This window comes from Rhododendron vialii, chromosome 4a, assembly GCF_030253575.1.
Source record: "Rhododendron vialii isolate Sample 1 chromosome 4a, ASM3025357v1".
Classification (NCBI taxonomy): Eukaryota; Viridiplantae; Streptophyta; class Magnoliopsida; order Ericales; family Ericaceae; genus Rhododendron; species Rhododendron vialii.
Window position 1 is genome coordinate 28,374,263 of NC_080560.1, and position 21,355 is coordinate 28,395,617.

General features: G+C 39.6%; 1 protein-coding gene across 6 annotated transcripts in view; it reads left to right on the top strand.

The window, feature by feature from the left end:
* The first annotated feature begins 4,744 nt into the window (after positions 1–4,744).
* LOC131322316 (BTB/POZ domain-containing protein FBL11) overlaps positions 4,745–21,355 on the top strand; it is a 60,401-nt gene continuing 43,790 nt past the window's right edge. For 3 of the 6 annotated variants that reach the window (XM_058353594.1, XM_058353598.1, XM_058353595.1), the window contains exons 1-3: positions 4,746–5,004; positions 5,101–5,151; positions 6,685–6,805. In XM_058353594.1, the coding sequence (XP_058209577.1) occupies positions 4,823–5,004; positions 5,101–5,151; positions 6,685–6,805 (354 nt within the window). In that variant the 5' untranslated portion in view covers positions 4,746–4,822. Of the gene's footprint in view, positions 5,005–5,100; positions 5,152–6,684; positions 6,806–18,709; positions 19,438–21,355 lie in introns of those variants that run through there. The other 3 variants (XR_009198812.1, XM_058353593.1, XM_058353596.1) reach the window with 3 other exon arrangements.

Genomic DNA, 21,355 nt, shown 5'->3' on the forward strand with positions numbered 1-21,355 from the left:
TGACTTTCTTGTGCACTTTTGGGCATTAAGAATCCCGTGCGTCCCATTTTCATTTCGGCATCACACCTTACGGTGGATCCGTGGCTTTCTTGTACACTTCCGAGTATTAGGGACCCCATGCGTTCCATTTCTGGCATCACACCTTACGGCAGATCCGTGGCTTTCTTATTACCATCCAATTATCTACCATGTCACTCATATAGTATCACATATTCTCATTAAATAAGCCATTCCACTATCCAACATTTCTCTAATTCTCTCACCTAGCAAAACACGCATACCAGACCCACCTATGGATACAACACATAATGAGGAAAAACTATTCATTTTTCTCTATGTATAAGATAACATCAACGTCAAGTCATTTTCTCTCATATCAATGCACCAACAGTACATGTCCCTTATATTTCACAAGTTCTTACGTATCCTTGTTTCAATATACGTATATACATAGCAACCGTTACACTTCTCACTTTCTATTTCATCAACAAACTAATCGTTAGAGCATCCACAATGGAATAACCAAAAGTCAATAATCAAAAGTTGCCACATCATCTTTTGGTTATGCATTTAAGGGGTTACTAAAATTAATAATGTAGAGGTTCACAATAGTACAATCAAATTTGAATAACCAAAACTTGCCACATCACATTTTCAATTTATAAAAATCTAAAAATTGTGAACATAGAAATCAATTTTTTAAAAATAGGTTTCAAACTAATAAAAATAGGTTATTAGAAAAAAATAAAATAGTTTTTTGAAAATTTCGATTTAAAAAAAAATAGTTTTCGGGAAAAGGTTAAAAAAAAACAGTTTTTGAAAAAAAAGTTTTTTTTTTTTAAAAAAGAACAGTTTTTGGAAAAAAGTTTTAATAAAAAAATTGTTTTTGCAAAAATAAAAAATAAAAAATAGTTTTTGCAAAAAAAAAAATAAAAAACAGTTTTTTCAAAAAAAATAAAATAAAAATTTAAAAGTATTTTTCTTAGAAATATGTTGAAAATGGAAGAGAGAGAATGTTTTTGTGTAATGATGGTGTACTTGATTGAAGAAAAATATGAAAGACAACTAAATTTAATTATTGGCAAAAAGTTGCTAGTTTTGATTATCCAATGGCCAAAATTTGATGAATTGCTAAGAGGTTGCTAAATCTTATTATTCCACTGTGAGCTCTTTTTTGAACAAATGTTGCTAATCTTAGCAATATTTTAGTTTTAACTATACCACTGTGGATGCTCTTAGTCAATAACGTAACCCAATGTGTCAATCAATCCAATATGAACTCAATCCCATAAAAGTAAGTCTATTCAATTGAAGTCTAAGCAGCCCATCCATTTCACTACGCGTAATTTCATTTCACTCCTAAACCCTTCTCACTTACCTACAAGTTTTATCACGCTTTCATTTCTTAATAAGTTTTCCATCTAATTAGATCATTACATCACCACGCATCAAGTAAGCACTTTAGAGTTCATTCTCATGTCACTAAGTCAAAACTATAGAAAAGAAACATTTTAAACAATACTCAATGTTACCCGGAACATCCAATTCTTTCCTCTCTTTTTTATTTTTCCAGAAAATTTTCAGCAAGGGTATTGATACCCCATTTTCAGGTATCGATACCAGAGCAGTTTTAGTTTAGTCCAAAGACAAAAAGAGGTATCGATACCATCTCCATAGGTATGAATACCCACATGATTTTTCAGCACACGAATCTCAGGTTTCGGACAAATTTCGACAAACAACGACAACGGAAGATTAAACACAATCAATTACACCCAATCGACACATAGACATATAAAAAGAGAGAAGAAATCCCTACCTCATGGTTTTTGAGTATCATCCAAAAATCCAAGCAAACACTAGATTTTCCAAGTTTGAAATCCACCAAAGTATTCCACCTCGAAGCCTAGACATGCAATCAACGGGTCAAGGTCACTAATATACACTGAGATCGAGTTGGGTTCCAAAGGATTCGAGTGAGGAAGAAGATCCGAGAGAGAGGGAGATGGCGAGAAAGAGAGAGAGTCCTTCGTAGGGAAAAAACAGAAAAGAAAAAGGGGAATGTGATTTCCCTGGTCCAGGTTTTTTTGATTGAAAAGGGAACATCACACTACATCCCTTCAACTAACTATACAGTACATCAACTCCCACATGTTACAAGTTAATCCACTAAGGCCCATAACACTACCAATTAATGACATAATCAACTTTAAAAAAAATTTTTTATCACTCGCTACAAACAAGTGGGTCCCACATGCACAGTCCGTAATCCACGTGGCCAATCCAGTCAACGAAAGGTTAAATATGAATTTATTAAATAAGCATACCAAATTTTATTTTATTTTATTTAAATACAGGTCTTTACAGCACCATTGTAGGGCCCTATGGCACTGATGTGGCACCCACGTGTCGCCCCGTATGGCGGCGAAATAATTTTTGCTCCTCATGAGAATCGAACCAGTGACCTCGCATGTACAAAGTCCATAGTTTCTGAGTGGAGATGCATATGGTTACAATCAATGAGGGCAAGATTGGCAAATTCCGTAGGATCTTTGGGGCAAGAATATTATGCTTTGAGGCAAAATTACAAAATACTCCCTATAAACTATACTTTCTCTAGGAGTATTTTAGAACTCAATGGAGTCAAGTGACCTCCCTTGCCATATGCTGGGTCCGCTCTTGATTATACCAAAATACCAAAATTGGTATTGCTATTTCCTTCCATTTTTTTATAGGTTAATTTTATTTTCTATTTCTTACAGGGTGGGGTGAGTAAACCCGTCCTCGGACTGGGGGACGGGAGCACCCAAAAAATACCCAATAGAATTCGGGGCCATGTGGGATTTTTCAGGTCGGAGTCGGGTAAGGCAAAACTCCGCCCACCCCGCACCATTGCCAACTTGCCATATGTACCTGGACAATTCTATTTGCAACCCATCATTTGCTTCATACAATCCATTTTCTTCATTTATTTTTTTATCGGCAAAAGAAAATTTTATTAATCCCCACAAGATTATAAAAATTAAAAGGACAAGGACAAGGGCAAATAGAAATGGAAATGGAAATTACTTAGGCTCCGTTCCAGAACGCGAAATAAGTACTTATTTTTTAAGAAGGCAATTTCAAACTTAAAAAATGATGGACTTATTGAAATCTAAAAATATGCATTATGGATCTTGTTTGAAAGATCTCATTGAGATCTTTAATACGGTGCAAAAAATTTTGAAAAATTATTTTTCATTTACATTATTTTTGAGTTTGAAAATGTGAAATAAGTACTTATTTTTTAAGAAGGTGTTTTGGAACGGGCTTTAATCTCCAAGACTACTCGAGACCCAAGCATTGGTCAGAGACCAACAAACCCAAACACCAAAAAAAGAAAAAGAAAAAAAAGACCAAACCGCCATCCCACCGGAGAAAACATCTCAACCACCGCCAGAACCTGGGGAACCAGCCCCTGTTGCTATCCCTACGTGACACTGATGCTTCTCAATTGCTGATCTCTATAATTAGGAATGATAGCAGTTCGGTTCGGTCAATTTTTTTCATATTTTTCACCGAACCAAACCTGTCGGTTTTCTCTTATCCCAAACCGACACTGATCAAAACTTATGCAAAATCGTTCAGTTCGGTCGGTTTAGTCGATTTTATCAACAAAAAATATAAAGGGAAAATATTCTATAGAGAAATTTCAGAAATTCCTAATCTATGTAGTAGACGAGCTTGATTTACCGTGAGGCCTTCAAACGAGTTTGATTGTTGATTTGGTTATTGAGGAAAAGAAATGGGGAAAAAGAGAGGGAGATGACGAGAGAGAGAGGAGGTGATTGAGAGAGATTCGATGAGAGAGAGATAATTGGGAGAGGGATGAAGAAAGAGGATGGGGGGGGGGGGGGGAGGTGTCGGTATGGAGGTTCCAACTTCCATAGTTGCTTGGAGGAGATATCAGAGAATGGAAGAATTGAGATGTGGCGTGGAGATTGGAGAGGAAAATATTAGGGTTAGGTATATATGACTAGATGAACGGCTAAGATTAAAGGGCTAAAAAATACCCACATAATTATGTTTGGTTCGGTGCATTTCGGTGTTAATTTTGTACAAACCGAAACCGAACCGAACTGGAAAAACTTTAAAAAATAAAAATCGAACTGAACTCATATTTAAACCGACCGAATCTACTAAAAATCGATCGGTTTGGTCGGTAGATTCGATTTTTCGGTTTAAATTATCACCCTTAGCTATAATGCCACCTTCAAAACTCGGGGAACAAGCCTTAGTTGCCGTCTCATAACTGCACAATCTCCATTCGCCACGGCCGAGAACCCATGACTTCGCTGCCTCCAAAAAATAGAGTGAGAGTGGGTTGTAGCAGAAGATGGGATGTATGAGTTGTGGGGTGGGTTGTCTTTAGTAGTAATAGTATTACGTTTTTGGTTTATGGGTTGTATGTACTTCTCGTCCCCATTTAATAGTCTCTTGTTTTATTTTAATCAAATAAAAAATTATTTAAAATTTTAAATGGTAATGAATATTATATCCAATACGGATCTTGTCTAGTAAACTTTAAACATGGTTTTTGAAATCATATCTAAAACATTATAAATTACGAGCTATAATTAATTGAAAAGTGACATGAACTCTAAAAAAGACTATTAAATGGAGATGGAGGGCGTACGTAATCTACTTACAGGGGTAATATGGTCATATTACCTGAGGGCATTAATGTCATTGTGGGTTGTATGAGGGGAAAACCGGGTTGGAAATAGAATCGTCCCTCTAGTTTCTGGAGCGGAGTGGACAAGAGCAAGAGCGACTTCGCAACATGGCGTCGAACTCAGACGGCGGCGATCAGTCTGCGGTGGTTCTGAAATGCACCGACCCTCACCAACCGGAGCCAGATTCCGACTACTCAGAAATCGAAATCTCAACCGCAGAAATCTGCAGCTGGGACTTCCCCACAATCCTCACTCACCAAATCATCGTTGTCAAAGCCAGCCGAAACAGGTAATAATCTTCGCACCCGTTTCCAAAATCTGCTGGTTTATTTTTTAACTTTCCAATTTGATATTAACTTCATTCATTCTTGTTTGGCATGGACAGGCTCATCGAACACTCCTCGTATTTTCGTGGCCTCCTCTGCGGCCGCTTTAGGTAAGCTTGACTCACTAAAAGTTTCCTCGTCACAAAAAAACTTATATGATATAGAACCTACTTTGTTTTTCTTGCAAGAGTATTCCTTGTTAAGTTGAGTTTGGACCTAAGTCACATAATGCGGGTGCGGGAGGGTGAAAGCGTCATTCATAAACCTCCCAAATACAGAAAATTCATGAGTGCGAGAATCGAGAACGCGAGGATTAAGAGTGGGAGCGAAAGTCATTTTGAAGGATTATGACATTTTAGTATTTTTTTAGCATTTTGTCATATCTCGAGGGGAATAGGAAAAATATAAAAACATGGACCAAAGTTGAAAAAAGTTCAGACGGCGCTAAAGAATTATCCAAAACATTTGACCAGAATCTCGTAAAAACTAAGAAAAAACAACTAAAAAGACCCAAAAATTTAGGTTGAAGGGGGTTACTGTTGTCTGATCAGGTTTCTAGAACTTGAATTATTTGGATGTCTGTCTATCAGTTTTGGAAATGGGTTTTGCTACTTGTGTAAATGTTGTGGCAGATGTCTTTGTTTTTTCTTGTGAAGGTGATTTTAAACTCAATGTGGAGTATATTTTAACTTAAATAGGGAATGGATGGACCGGTACTATATAGTGAATTGCGGACCCTGCTAGTTGTGTACGCTCAGCCATGTTTTCCGGAATCCAAACTTGTAAACCCTAGTTGTATGTCAGAGCGTAGGACATCTCCAATGTTAACTTTTGTATCACTTTTTGTCATTGTGGACATGCCACAACAACTTTGACATAGCATAGGTAGGTGAACCACGTGAATCTTATTTGCTTGTGTGATTGTTCTCGACCAGTTCTTTGTCGTTCAGCATTCATATGTCCTAGATCATGCTTAGGGTTCTGCATATTCCTAACAGATTGCTTTTGTATGATGGGAAGACTGAAGAGGGATTTTAGGAGATTTTGTATGATTTTTGCTTTGGCTGTGCAGGAGAGTGTGACAGTGTAAGGTGATTTAAAAATCAATGATGAGTATGGTTTCAAGTTTCAATGTTTAGAGGGATTGATCGATTGGTTTTATGTTGAGCGAATGCAGTTGATCATTGGTACCGTTAACAAATCTAATGATTACATGTGCTTTGTGGTAAATCATTTATGTTACGTACTCGTAGTTGTAGCTGTTTTAGCAGCTAAAATTTCCTGATTTACATGGCACTTGCCAACATAAAGCAATAAAAGCCTTTCCAGGAGTTTGTTGGTTCAATTTTGTTCTTTTTAAACCTGCCCCCTTTCTGTTGACACACATATACATGTAGATAAATTACGTACATGGATATTTTCGTCATGGATCTTATCCGAGCTAACAATTTATTAGTTCATTGCCGCCTTAGAAACCATGTAACCAGAAAAAAAACTAAGCAAATGAAGCCTGGTTAATGAATGGAGCCAACTTCAATCCAAAAGTATATGCAGTTAATCCTTATGCCAATCTACGCATCATTTTTTAACGCTGAATTTCTGCAAAAGCACATTTATGATATTCTGTGTCTTCTATATTTCAGGGAATCAATCCTTGACTGTGTATCAATCAAGTGGAACCTGGAAACATTCATGATTGTTTTGAAGTTTTTATTTGGCTTTCCTGTGGATGTCACATCAACCAATTTCCTGCCTCTTTTTGAGGTAAAATTTGTGCTGGCTCTTGTTTGAGTTGTTGACCATTGTGCTAAATTCTCTCCTCCCACGCACTAGTTTATAACTTATGACCAGAGGTGGCAAACGGACGGGTTTGGGCGGGTTGAAACGGGTCGCGGGTCAAATATGGACGGGTCAAATATAGGTTTAAAAAAAAGTAAACGGGTTGAAACGGGTCGGGTCGAATACGGGTCAAGCAAAACCCAAACCCGCCCACCCCGCCCCGTTTTCCTTTTCTTTTTCTTTTTTTTTAAATATTTTAAAAAATAAACTAATTCCCCTATATCGAAACTCAAACTTGCTAAACAAAAATATCACATCTACAAACCTTTCATAATCAATAAGAAAAAAAAACTCCAAGTCATGCCTTAAAAAAAAACACGAAATCGTCTCTGGTTTTACTATTAAAATCAATGATGCAAAATATGGTTAGTTTATGTATGCATAGAGAGACTTACGAAGAGCCGAAGCCACCGCTTAGGTTTGGATTAAAAAGTCAAGTGACTTTTTTTTTTGGTCTCTATTCAATTTTTTTTGTATTTGATTGTTTTATGAGAAACTTTTTACCCCTATTAGTTCGTCTCGACGAGAGAATCGAAAAAGTAATTTGGGTGAAAGTCATAATTTTTTTCTTTTCCGATTGGAGTGAATCAAAAATTGTAAAATACTTGTCGCAAAATAGCAAGCACGAAAAAAAGTTGAATAAGAACAAAACGAAAAAAAGCCCAAAAGAGAGAGAGGAGCTCAAGGGACTGGTGAGAGAGAGAGAGAGAGAGAGAGAGAGAGAGAGAGAGAGAGAGAGAATTTGTGTGGATAAATTTGACGGCCCGAATGTGCCAAGCGGGTACCGCGTGAGATATACTGACCTGGCACCAAAAACTCCTCATTCTTAGCGGAACGGGCCTTGTCAGAGTGATCGATTTTGGAGATTAAGTCTTTGAAATAGAGAGAGAGAGAGAGAGAGAGAGAGAGAGAGAGAGAGAGAGAGAGAGAGTATTTGTGTGGATGTACTTATCTCACTGGATCTTTTTTCTAGCAAAAATAGTTCATTCTTGTTTTATACATGAGGCGTATAGCTGGAGCGAGAGGATGAGCGAGAGATTAGTAGATCAATTAACTGTAGTTCACTGTTTTGCAGGGGTGGGTGTTTTGATTCTAACCCATATTGAACCCATTTCTAACCCACTTAAACCCATGTAAATGTGGGTTTATATGAGTTCAACCCATATAAACCCATTATAAAATATGGGCGGGTTGGGTTGGGTTATAAGTGGGCGGATTTGGGTGGGTTAAAAAATATGGGTTGAGATTGCCACCTCTACTTATGACTAAATACGGGTATTCTTACTTTGTCATAGACTCATATGCAAGTCATTTTTTCGTTCTAACTTCATTAGCATTTAGCAATGCACTATGGAAACCTTTTTTCTGGATGGGTACAATTTTTTTTTCTTGTTCTTTTCTCTTCTATCCGTTCTTCGTTATCAGAATCTGCTGAAGATGGGCTCTAAAGATGGACGTTATGTCCTCAACTAGAATAGCAGAACATGTGTTTTTTTTATTTTAGTACAGGGGATCGCCCAGTGGCATATCCAGAATCAAATATCATAATTTTCTAAAAATCAGAAGCCCTAATTAGCTATATTCAAACACCAGTACGATAGAAACTGTAGTATATTTTGTGTTTATGAAGAAATCAGAAGTCCTGACCGCCAAAAGAATTCCAATTCTAGCTTATAATCGTTAGATACAACACATAAACTGAGCATAAAACTTTGGGGCGCTAGCATATGCTTTTAAGCGCTTAAAGAAATATAACGTAAAATATTGTGGTCTAACAGTCATTGTAAAAAGTCCAGAGGGGCAAGGGACTCCCCTGCCCCTTGTTGGATCTGCAAGTGGTCGCCAAAGGCAAAGAAGAAATCAAAGCCATATGCATCCAAGGCTGCCTTCACCAGTTCAACCTCTGCATCCTCATTCAGGATAGGCAAAGGACCTTGAAGGGCTTTCCTAAAAACGTTGTGTTCCCCTACAGAAACGTGGGTTTCTTTGGTCAACCAATTGGTGCTAGGATTGGCTCCTATAGATAGGGAGCAAAGCTCACACCTCCAATTTCTCTTCAGAAAATTAGCACCCATAGCTCGGGTGCAAGAGGAGGTCTCTCTCACATTCCTTAGGAAACTCACGATCGATTCTCCTTTGTAATTTGTTAGTTCTAATCAAGTGTCGAGCTCACACATTGCCATGTGTCTTCTAGAGCATCAGTATTGAGCTTGTACGGTTGTACAACTGCATGGGAGGGGGAGTTGGCACTTATGAAATACTCCCTCCGTCCCAATTTAATTGTCCCTTGTTGTATTCTAACCGGATAAAAAACTCGTTATATCTTTAAATCGGTAATAAATTTATATCCAATATGAATCTTGTTTGATAGATCTCGATTAGTTATTGTTGGGATTTGTCCCACATCGGTTAATTATCTCCTCCAAAACTAGTATATGAGCCTGGGCAGCCTCTCCACTCTTTGCCAATTGGTTTGGAGTTGGATGCTTTAACATGGTATCAGAGCTAGGCTTTCGGAGGCTTTTCCCCTTTGTTTGTGCCATAGTTGCACTTTGTTCATTGTGATCCGTGTGTTCCGGATCCTTTGTTAACCTCTCTACGTGCGAATCGGGGGTCGCACGTGCGGACGAGTGTTGGGATTTGTCCCACGTCGGTTAATTATCTCCTCCAAAACTATTACATGAGCCTGGGCAACCTCTCCACTCTTTGCCAATTGGTTTGGAGTTGGATGCTTTAACAATTATATATTGCAATGTTTTCAAAATTACATAAAACATTATACATTACAAGATATAATCAATTAAAAAGTGGCACGAACTCTCAAAAAGAACTATTAAATTAGGATAGAGGGAGTAAGATGTTTTAAAGTTCAATTTGAGGCTGCTGTTTCAAACTTTTTTTGGTGTGTGATAAGTAAGGAATTCTATTAGAAACAAGACACTAAGGGAATGCCGCCTATATACAAAAGAGGCCGAAGACAAAAAGACCCTATACACCACCATGTGAATTGAAAAGTACAAACCAATCTAAAAATTGATCAATAGAGGGATTACATTTTCTTTTCTCCCAGCTATGCAAGCTATTTTTAAGTCTAACCAATGAATGTTCGATTCCTCCAAAACATCTCGAATTTCTCTCTCACCAAATAACCCACGTCAAGCAAAGAGGAACCATGGCCCAAACACGCTATTATTCTTCCCAACTCTAACACCTCTCCAAGCGATTAACAGTTCCATAACACTCCTCGGCATAGTCCATCGCAAGCCAAACCATGACAACACCAAGCACCATAGCTTCCATGCCAACGCACAATTAATGAGAAGATGGTCGACCGTCTCTGCATCCCTTTTGTACATAAAACATCAATTAACAATTATTATCCGTCTTCGAATCAAATTGTCTAAAGTAAGAATTTTGCCTTGAGCCGCGCACCCCACAAAGAAACTCACTTTTAAAGGCGCCGTAGTTTTCCAAATTGCTTTCCAAGGGAGAGATGGATTACCATTTCCACATAATGATTGGTAGTAGGATTTCAGCTGAAAGGATCCGGATTTAGACAACTTACATCACATCTCGTCCCCCTCCCCCACTCCTATCCCACTCCTATCTTACACTTTAGCAAGCAAAGACAACAAATCCTCCTCCTCCCAATTGCAAATGTCCCTTAGTAACCGAATGTCTCAAGCTGTAGCCCCATCACTAATTTGAAGATAATTAGAGACGGATGCCTCCTTGTCACAAGCCAAACGATAAATACTCGGAAAAGAATCTTGAAAGCTCACATTCCCACACCACATATGATCCCAGAACTTCACCTTTCTCCCATCGCCTACCACCATGTAAGTATTCTTTACAAAGGCATCCCACCCATTCATGATACCCCTCCAAAGTGCCACGCAATAGGGCATGCTCACAATGAGGGAAGTCCACTCTCTCCATCCACATCCATACTTTGCTACCACGACCTTCCTCCATCATCTCTACCTTTCACATGCAAATCTCCAAAGCCATTTTCCCAACAAAGCTTGATTGAATAATTTTCGCTTCCTCACTTCCAATCCTCCCTTTCTAATGGGAGTACAAACCATGTCCCAATCAACTAAATGGTACTTAAACTCTTCCCCCATACCTCCCCAAAGAAAATCTCTCTGTATTTTCTCAAATCTCTTTACAACCGAAACTGGAATGATAAAAAGAGACATGAAATAAGTGGGTATACTTGAGAGCGTATTTTTGATTAAAGTTAATTTACCTCCTTTTGGAATATGTTGGCGCTTCCACCTTGTCATTCTCTTTTGAAATCTTTCCACAACTGAATCCCAGGCTTGCTTGGATTTGAAAGATGAGCTCAACAACAGACCCAAATACGAAGCTAGTAATATAGATCAAGAAGTCCGAACTAACATGATCATAAACCTTTTCAATGTCCAGTTTACACACTATTCCCGAAATACCACTTTTCAACCTCGAATCAAACACATTCATTGGCAATCAAAATTGCATCTAGAATTTGCCTACCCTGGGCAAAAGCATTTTGTGACAACGACTTTCTCTGCCATCTCCTCCAACCAGATCGCCAACACTTTGGCCAGTGTTCAGTTTTGGGGTAATCGTAATAGAGAGAAAACCCATTAGGGTTAATTTCATTCAACGTAAAATATATATGTACAAGCTGTATAATAATTACACTGTGGTCCTAGATACTTAAACTAATTACATGATAAGACACATAATTACACTAGATACAAATAGATCCATCATCTAACACTCCCCCTCAAGTTGGTGCGAAGATATCAATCAAGCCCAACTTGAACACAATAGGATGAAAACTTTTGCTACCCAGCCCTTTTGTGAATATATCGGCTAACTGATCTCCAGATCTCACAAACGGCATACATATCAAACCCTCATACAACTTTTCCATGATGAAGTGTCGATCAATCTCTATGTGCTTCGTTCTGTCATGCTGAACGGGATTATGAGCAATGTTAATGGCAGCTTTATTGTCGCAGTAGAGTTTCATCGGAACACTGTCAGCAAACCCCAAATCAAGTAACAAAGTTTGGAGCCACAAGAGCTCGCAAACACCATGAGCCATAGCTCTATATTCAACTTCTGCGCTAGACCTAGCGACTACTGATTGCTTCTTACTTCGCCAGGTAATCAGATTACCCCCAAGGAAAGTGCAATAGCCAGAAGTAGAGCGCCTATCATCCACAGAACCAGCCCAGTCAGCATCAGTGAATGCCTCCAATCGCAAATGGCCATGATTAGAGAATAGAATTCCTTTTCCTGGAGCTGATTTCAGATACCTCAAAATACGATAAACTACATCTAGATGTGATGTACGAGGATCATGCATAAACTGACTAACAACACCCACTGCATAAGTAATATCGGGTCGAGTGTGGGCCAAGTATATTAGTCGACCCACAAGTCGCTGATACCTTTCCTTATCAGTACGCTCCCCCACATCTCCACTAAGATGATGATTCGCCTCAATAGGAGAATCTGCAGGTCTACAGCCCAAGATACCTGTTTCTTCCAAAAAATCAAGTATATACTTGCGTTGGGAAATAAAAATACCTCTATCAGACCTCGCTACTTCCAGAAAGTATCTCAATGATCCCAAGTCCTTAATCTCGAACTCCTGAGCTAGACGAGACTTAAGGTTATGAATCTCACTCACATCATTGCCTGTCATTATTATGTCATCAACATAAACAATAAGGACAACAATCTTACCATTACTTCGCCGGATGAACATCGTATGATCTGCATGGCTTTGCTTGTAACCAAAACTTAACATAGCCTTAGAAAACCTGCCAAACCAAGCTCTATGTGACTGTTTCAGCCCATAAAGTGCCTTCTTCAATCTACACACCTTTCCTTCACTTGCAGGAGAAGAGAAACCTGATGGAATATCCATATAAACTTCCTCCTCTAAATCACCATGGAGGAATGCATTTTTCACATCAAACTGTTGAAGAGGCCAATTCAAGTGGGCAGCACACGAGAGGAGAGCTCGCACAGAATTCATCTTCGCTACCGGAGCAAACGTCTCCTCATAGTCAATACCATAAGTTTGAGTAAAACCTCTGGCAACCAGCCTTGCCTTGTATCTCTCAACTGTACCATCAGCCTTTTGTTTAATAGTGAACACCCACTTGCAGCCCACTGGTTTCTTCCCTCCTGGAAGTGACACTAGATCCCAGGTGCCATTCTTTTTCAAAACTGTCATCTCTTCTACCATAGCTCCTTTCCACTTAGGTATCTTGAATGCATCTTGCCAATTCTGTGGAATAGATATAGAGGAAAGAGAAGAGACAAAGGCATGGTACGAAGGAGACAAACGGTCATAAGAAACAAACTGTGAGATAGGATGTTGAGTACAAGATCTAACACCTTTTCGAATAGCAATAGGAACATTGTCAGGATCCATAGGAGGAGGTTCAATAAGAGAAGAATCATTACCAGAAGAGTCAGCTGAGGAATCTGGAACTGGAGTGGGTGATTGTGATTGACAAGGTGGTAACGTACATGAAGACTTTCCATTTTTCCGTCTAGCATACCTCTGTAAGCCCGCTCCCTACAGTCGTCATCGTGCAGGTAATTGTTCCTCAATGTCACCACCAATATCATGTGTTTCCCTTTCAACAGATACTGGTTCCTCTCCAGTGTTTTCCTTTTCCCCCTCACTATGATTATAAAAGGTAAACATCTCTTCCTCCTGCTGATGCTCCCCCTGAATAGATGGTTTGGAGGGAGAATAAAAAACCTCTGTTTCCCAAAAGGTAACATCTATAGAGACAAACATCTATCTCGAATAAGGATCGTAACACTTATAGCCTTTTTAGGTAGGAGAGTACCCAACAAAAATACACTTATGGGCTTTATGTCCTAGCTTGCCCCCAGAAGGTTTTGGGGCATGAACAAAACACACACAACCAAACACCCTAGGTGGAAGAGTCGTAACTCGACAACTGCTTGGCAGGCACGCAATGGGTGTTTTAAAATTAATGACATTGGATGGCATACGGTTGATAAGATATGTGGCAGTTAAAATAGCTTCTCCCCATAAGTATTTGGGAACATTCATAGTGAACAAAAGGGATCGAGCCACCTTAGCAAGATGACGATTTTTACGCTCAGCGACTCCATTTTGTTGTGGAGTGTCAATGCATGTCATCTGAAAAATAATACCATTATCATCTAGATATGTCCGAAAAATCTTATCAATATACTCAGTCCCATTATCACTCCGAAGAATTTTAATATTTGTATCAAACTGAGTGCACACCATCTTATGAAAAGATTTGAAACAGGAAAATACTTCATTTTTTGAATGGAGTAAGTACACTCATGTGGCACGAAAATAACAATCAATAAAAGTAACAAACCATCGATAGCCCTTTAAAGAAGTAACAGGAGGAGAAGGACCCCAAACATCAGAGTGGATAACCATAAATGGAGAATCACTTCGTTTATTAATGGTGCATAAAAAGAGCGTTTATGTATTCCAAACTCACAGGCTTCACAAAAAAACTGATCCCTAGGACAATGTTTAACTAAAATAGGAAAGAGTTTCTCTAATATCCCAAACGAGGGATGACCCAATCTACGGTGCCACCGATGTAACAAAGAAAGAGTGGAACTCATATCTGCCCGTAGAGCTTATCCACATGATAAAGATGGCTGAGATGGATGAGGTCCATGCTCCAGATAATAGATACCACCATGTGCTTTACCACTGCCAATCACCTTCCCCGTTTCTAGTTCCTGAAAGATACAGTGAGTAGGAAAAAATGTCACGAAACAGTTTGCAGAATGGGTAAAACTACTAACTGAAAGAAGGTTAGTGGCAAAGTTTGGAATATGGAGGACTGAAGAGAGAGATAGAGGGAGAATAGCGAACGGAACCTTTCCCTGAAATAGCAGAGAACGATCCATCGGCAATTCGAACCTTATTCTTACCAGAACAAGTAGAATAGGAATAAAAAATAGAGGAACAACCTGTCATATGATCTGAAGCACCAGAATCGATAATCCAAGGAATACCGGAGGAGGCAGTAAATGCACTAGCTGGAATACCTGAATGAGCAAAATAGGATGCAGTAGGAGCTGCTGTGGAAGTAGGAGCTATAGTAGAGGAAGAATCAGCCCGAGCCATAAGACGCCTGAGAGCTTGCATCTCCCCCTGAGAGAAACCGCCAACACATTCAGAAGGTGACTGAACTCCTGTACTGAACCCAGAATCAGACAAGGTAGTAAACTTTGAAACATGTGCCTGAGCCTGAGAACGCCCGGGACCACGACCTCGACCTCCACGTCCACTGCCTCGCCCACGAGAAGGACGACCATGTAACTTCCAACAGAAATCCTTGGTATGTCCAGTGTTGTGGCAATAATCACACTGGAGTGACATACGGTCTATGGTCCCACTAGTAGTACCATACTGAGACTTTCCACTGCCAGACCCAAACTGTCCCTGCGGAATAGCAACCAATGCAGAACGATCAGAAGTGGGAGCTTGTAACATAGCACCCCTTCTGCTCTCCTCCTGTTGAACAATGGCATAGGCCTCTCCTAAAGGTGGAAACGGAACACGACCCAACACTTGCACTCTAATTGGATCATACTCCACATCAAGACCAGCAAGAAAGTCATACACACGTTCTTTCTCTATTCTTTTTAACCAAGCACTAGCATCAACGGAACAAACTGCCTGAAACTCCTGATAATAATCAAATTCTTGCCAAGCCCCACTGAGATCAGCAAAATAAACAACAACAGATCAATTGTGTTGATCCATAGTACGAAGTCGCTTTCGCAACTCAAAACATTGAGCATCATTGCCCTGCTGAGAATAAGTCTGTTTGACAATAGTCCAAATCTGATATGGAGTGTTAAGAAGCAAGAAAGGACTACGAATATCAGCCTTCATAGAATTAAACAACCAGGTCATGGCTAAAGATCGACGAGACTTAAACGTCTTGAGTTCAACATCAGTAGTAGGCTCAGTAACAGGGCCTTCAATGAACTCAGACATCCCTTTAGCTTCAATAGCTAATGTAAAAGTACGAAACCAAAGGAAATAATTTGTGCCATCCAGTTTGATGGGACAAATATCCAGTGAAGAGTTATCCAGAGTCCTTACACGACTCAACTCATCCTTGCCACTAGCGGAAGCCTGTTTTTTCTCTTCTGACATCTTGAAAGCAGAACAATAATGCCAAATAAACAATAAACAATGTTCCCAGCAACTTTAAAACGCCAAAAATAATAAATAAAAGTTCCAAAAGCCCTAGAACCTCAAAAAAATCAACTGAATACCTTCGAATTTGACTGAAACAATATTGAAACTTCGTGAGAGAAGAAAAAATAGATCCGATCGGCGAGAAAAAAACGGCGACAGTAGCAGATCTCATCGAAGCACTATTCACACGAGTACTGTTCACGCGAAGTTCTGTTCACACAGCAACAAGAAGAACGTTGTAGGTCGCCCAGGTTCTATCGCTCTGATACCATGTTCAGTTTTAGGGTAATCGTAATAGAGAGAAAACCCATTAGGGTTAATTTCATTCAACGTAAAATATATATGTACAAGCTGTATAATAATTACACTACGGTCCTAGATGCTTAAACTAATTACATGATAAGACACATAATTACACTAGATACAAATAGATCCATCATCTAACAACCAGCAATTTGTAAGCTCCCCCCAAAAGACTGATGGAGTGATGGGTTTAAAATCCTGGATGTCCTCCGCTCCTCCCTTTTTCGGAATCAAAATCACAAAAGAAGCGTTCAAGCTCCTTTCAAACTCCCCATACATCCAAAAGTGCAGGAACATTCCCGTTACTTCCCCCCTCACCACACCCCAACACTGTTGAAAAAAGGCCAACGACATAACATCAGGGCCAACCACCTTATCTCCATTCAAAGACTTTGACGCTGCCACTACTTCTACCTCATCAAATAGTCTTTCCAACCAAAATGCCTCCTCTACTGAAATAGCATCAAAATTCATATCATCAACATGAGGACGACTCGCCCCCATCTCTGTAAACAAACCCTCATTGAAATTAGCAATTCCAATTCTCACCTCTTCATCCCTTTCCAAAATACTATCTCCTATTTTGTTCTTTCCAATGAAATTGATCCTCTGATTACAATTTTTCATCTTGTGAAAGAAGTGGGTATTCCTTTCTCCCTCTTTTAGCCACAAATTCCTAGGCTTTTGTTTCCAACTAATCTCTTCGAACTTTGCAATCTTTCCAAACTCTTATTTAGCATTGTTTCTCAGAACCTTCTCCACCTCCGTTAATACCCGAACCTGTTCCTCCCCATCCCAATGTTGAATAACATCAATAACCGTGGCTTTTTGAACTCCAACCTCCCAAAGGCCTCAGAATACCATTTGCGCAAGTCCTCTTTCAACAATTCAACTTCTTTGCCAATACAAAACTCGGTGTTCGCATGATACTCCCTCCATCCCAATTTAATTGTCCCTCTTTTCATTTTGGGCTGTCCCAATTTACATGTCCCCTTTCCAACATCAGTCACCAAATTAGGAGAAAATTCCTATTCTACCCTTTTAACTTTTGAGGGACAATTATTGGAGTACTACCGGTCAAACACAAAACCAAGCAAAGTTCTTGCACCGAATTTTGTACAATTTGTGGGGCTGCAAATCACGGATTGGGGCTCCTCTGGATCTATGTAGATGAGTGGGATCCTCATTCTTTACCCTAACCTGCACAAGCAGCGCACGACTAAAAGACCTAACCAGAGGAGCTCCGGCAAGGCCCTCCGGCGAGAGAATGATTATGTGCAGAGGAAAGGCAAAGTACTCTAGGGTTTTGAGTGTGAGTGAGAATATACCTCTTAGGGTTGCCCGCCAAGTACGAGCTCGTGCCTCGCATGCGTCGGCTGGTGTCATTATGACGCTAGAGATAGGGTGTGATAACCGTTCGAAGTGATGAGCTGACACCCCCATGTGCACTCATCATTATCCTTTGGCGCAACCGTCGGGGTGAATGAAAGAGACAAAGACAGGACCAAGCTATACGGATGTTTCAACCTGTCTTGCTTGAATACGTCATATACGTCACCACGGGGTGTGTCAGCTTCCTGCACGCGGAAGCATTGACTGGCCGAGCATGGCCGAGCCTAAGAGCTCGGCACCAGTTATATGACTGTTGGAGAAGATTGATCAAGAGGACACCTTCTGTCTGAGCTTGGTCATGGCCGAACCTTACGGTTCACTCACGACGAGCGACATAAGAGTTGGAGTGAGTTGATTGAGAGGTTCCTTATCCGGGCTCGGCCGTTGACGATTAGCAGCATAGAGAAGTTGCCTTTTAATGCTGGAGCTCAACACCATGGACTTGCCCCAGGCCGAACCTAGGAGATGCGTCTGCGGTCTGATCTACCTCGGTGGTCCGAGCCGTGAAGTTCGGCCCGCTACACAATTACTTCATTAATTACACCACATTCATACGTTCATACAATACATAATTTTCAAATGTGCATCAAAATTACAAAAACATCTTTCAACTTTTTTCCCTCGCAGCCCCCATTCGTGTAACTCAAAACATGAGAAATTCATTGACCAATGCCATCAAAGAAGACCAAAAGAACTGGAGAGCATTCAAAACAGATCCACCAAAAACTTGTGAAGATTGACTTGCAAATGAAAATAATTACGGGATTGGATGTATTTTTTCAACTGAACATAGAAAGATAAAAACTTGCTCACAATGTGATCAATGAAAAAAAAAAAACACTAACCTGCTGTACTTACTACTTAGCTCATTCTTGTAGATGGGCCATAGCATTTTCAACAATGAGTTGTTCACAATGAAGTTGAGGAGGAAGATTACCATGTCTAATTATCTGGCTTTTTCCCAAGTGCGGCAACTTGTAGTTGTTTCCTCCATAATCCTTCATCACCTCAATCATGCAAGATTGCAAAGATACAAATACCCTATTTAGATTTTGTGCCGTTAATTCGTTGAATGATTTCTCTAGGGCAACAACAAGCTCATCGATGGTCTTGGGTGCGTCTTGATATTGTAGAGACTGAATAGCACTAAAAAAACCGAGATCAAGAACATTCAAATCCAGACTACTTGGAGTTTGACAAGACAAACGAATATCAAACCGATCTATCCTTGAAGCTTCTACAAATTGAACATCCGATGGTAGAATGTGCGGTCTTGCATTGTCTTGTTGAATATAGATAGTCTCCATTCCGAAAGATTGTGGCCACTTCTAATTGCTGGCAATAACTTCTCAATCATACATTTGCGAGTAATGTCTTTTGTCACTGCTGTTATTGCCTTTGTCTCGAGAGTACCAGCAGACCGATTTTTGCTACTCCATTTAGCAAGTTCTTTGTATGTGAACGGGAAAATTCCTATCGTGCCGGGAAATATTTCATTTTGGTGAGCATCAAAACGCGGTCGAGCCACTGTGGCTAGAAACATCACTTTTGTAATGAACCGCTTGCTTTTGCAAGTCCGCTATGGTTCATTTTCTTCTGGCAAAAGGTAGTACTTTTCCGATTCTTTCGTCATGAAGAACCGCTTCTCATCAATATGTATGTAGTTGTACTTCTATATTATAAAACAGAGCGGTTTTTGTCTACACATATAAACATGAGCATCTCTACAGCCGCTGATCTCCTTCAAGCTAAGATTGTAGCTGTCCGATTTAGAGAATGTTTCCTTAAGTTATACTTTGACCTCTGTTGTTGCAATAACATACACACTTTCCTTTCCAATTTATTATCTTTTGGTTTTTTCCATTTTAAGTTAATATTATTTCAAGAGGGTTGATAATTAACCGATAAATTATTGCCTCTTTTTTTTTTTTTTTTTACCTCTCTCTATCTTGGCATGAGCTTTTTAAAGTGAGGTAGAGAGTGAGTAGGTTAAATTGGATGGGTAGAGCAGACAACTTATTTAAGTTGAGACTGTATTACGTTTGGACGTGCCTTTAGGCACGGGCACCCGCTAGTAGATTTAAAAAGCGGCTCAGTTCCAATGCTACTCGGCTCAAGCATAGATAAACAAAATCGAAGCCTTGCTCTTTTGTTTCATCTGATAAAAAGGTTTTATTGCATTTGAATGTGCCCTCATCATACCTTCTTTGATTCGCCTATGCACAGTAGATTTTGCAACTTTCAACTCATTTGATAAGGAGCGAATATTTGTTCGGCGAGAAAAAGGTACTTCCGTGACTTTGTTCGGCTCGATTCGAACTCTTTTGGGACCAACTCTTGCTGCCTTTTTGGAAGATGCATCAATCGACCTTCCAATTAACCCTCCATTGATAACAGCAGCCTTCCCTTGTCGCCATATTTGGGAAATTGTTTTGACATGATCAGAGAATAAGGAAGCAACTTCCCTTATGGAGCCCTTTTTAAACTTTCCATGGGAACTTTTTGCCAAAAGATTTTGGAAAATTGCACTCCGTTGTTGATTTGTTAAGTTCCTTTTTGATAAGTGGACTGAAGAACTTTCCATAGGAACATATAACATGAAAGGAAATAGAAAAACGTGAAGAGGGAAAGCAGAGGTAAACTTGATTGGGAGGAGATGTAGAAGATAAAATAGGAAGAGATTTGCTGGAGAAGAGGATTTGTGGGAAAGAAAATCAGTGGGGGATTGATATGGATTCCTTATATAGGCTGGTAGGTGAATGATTTTCCCTCCATCTCTAGTACTTCCATTATTCCAGATGTAATTTCAAAAGTTTGAACTTTGGAGCCAAAATTTCCTATGAATTGTAGCCAACTTCTTGGGAGAAATTCCCGCCACTTTCCCACTAGGAGTGGTAAATACTCCTATGAATAAAGTAACTTAATGAATGGCAATTCTGGAAATTTAATGTCTTTTAAGTACAATCATTTTGTCTCCTTAAAAATCACCCTTCCCCATAGGGAGAACTTAATTTGCGATGAAGGGAGTAGAATAATTATACCACCACTCACCCACCCTTCCCACAAGCCCCTCTGAAACAACCACATATTTTCAAATCTGAAGGGAGTGCTTCCTTGGCGAAGTCCCCCACTGTCTAACAAAATAGGAATGTGATTTGAAATGGGTATTGGAAGAGAAAACTGAGCCACATGCTTGAAAAATGCTCCTCCCAAGAGCCAGAGGACAAAAACTGATCAAACAAGACATGCATCTATTCTCTTGAGCACCAAACCTTGCTTCCACATAACGGCGGATCTACTATCTCTAAAATCTGAGAATCTCCTCATGTCACGAGAAATAGAAACACACCCCCTCTTCTCATGTGGAAACTGAACCACATTAAAATCCCCTCCTACACACTAAGGAAACTCCCATCTGAATGCCATCGTGGAAAGCTCATCCCATAACTCCCCTCTATGACAATTAGTAACTGGGCTGTACACTCCTGTGAACACCTACCTAAAACCATCCGTCACATCCTTTA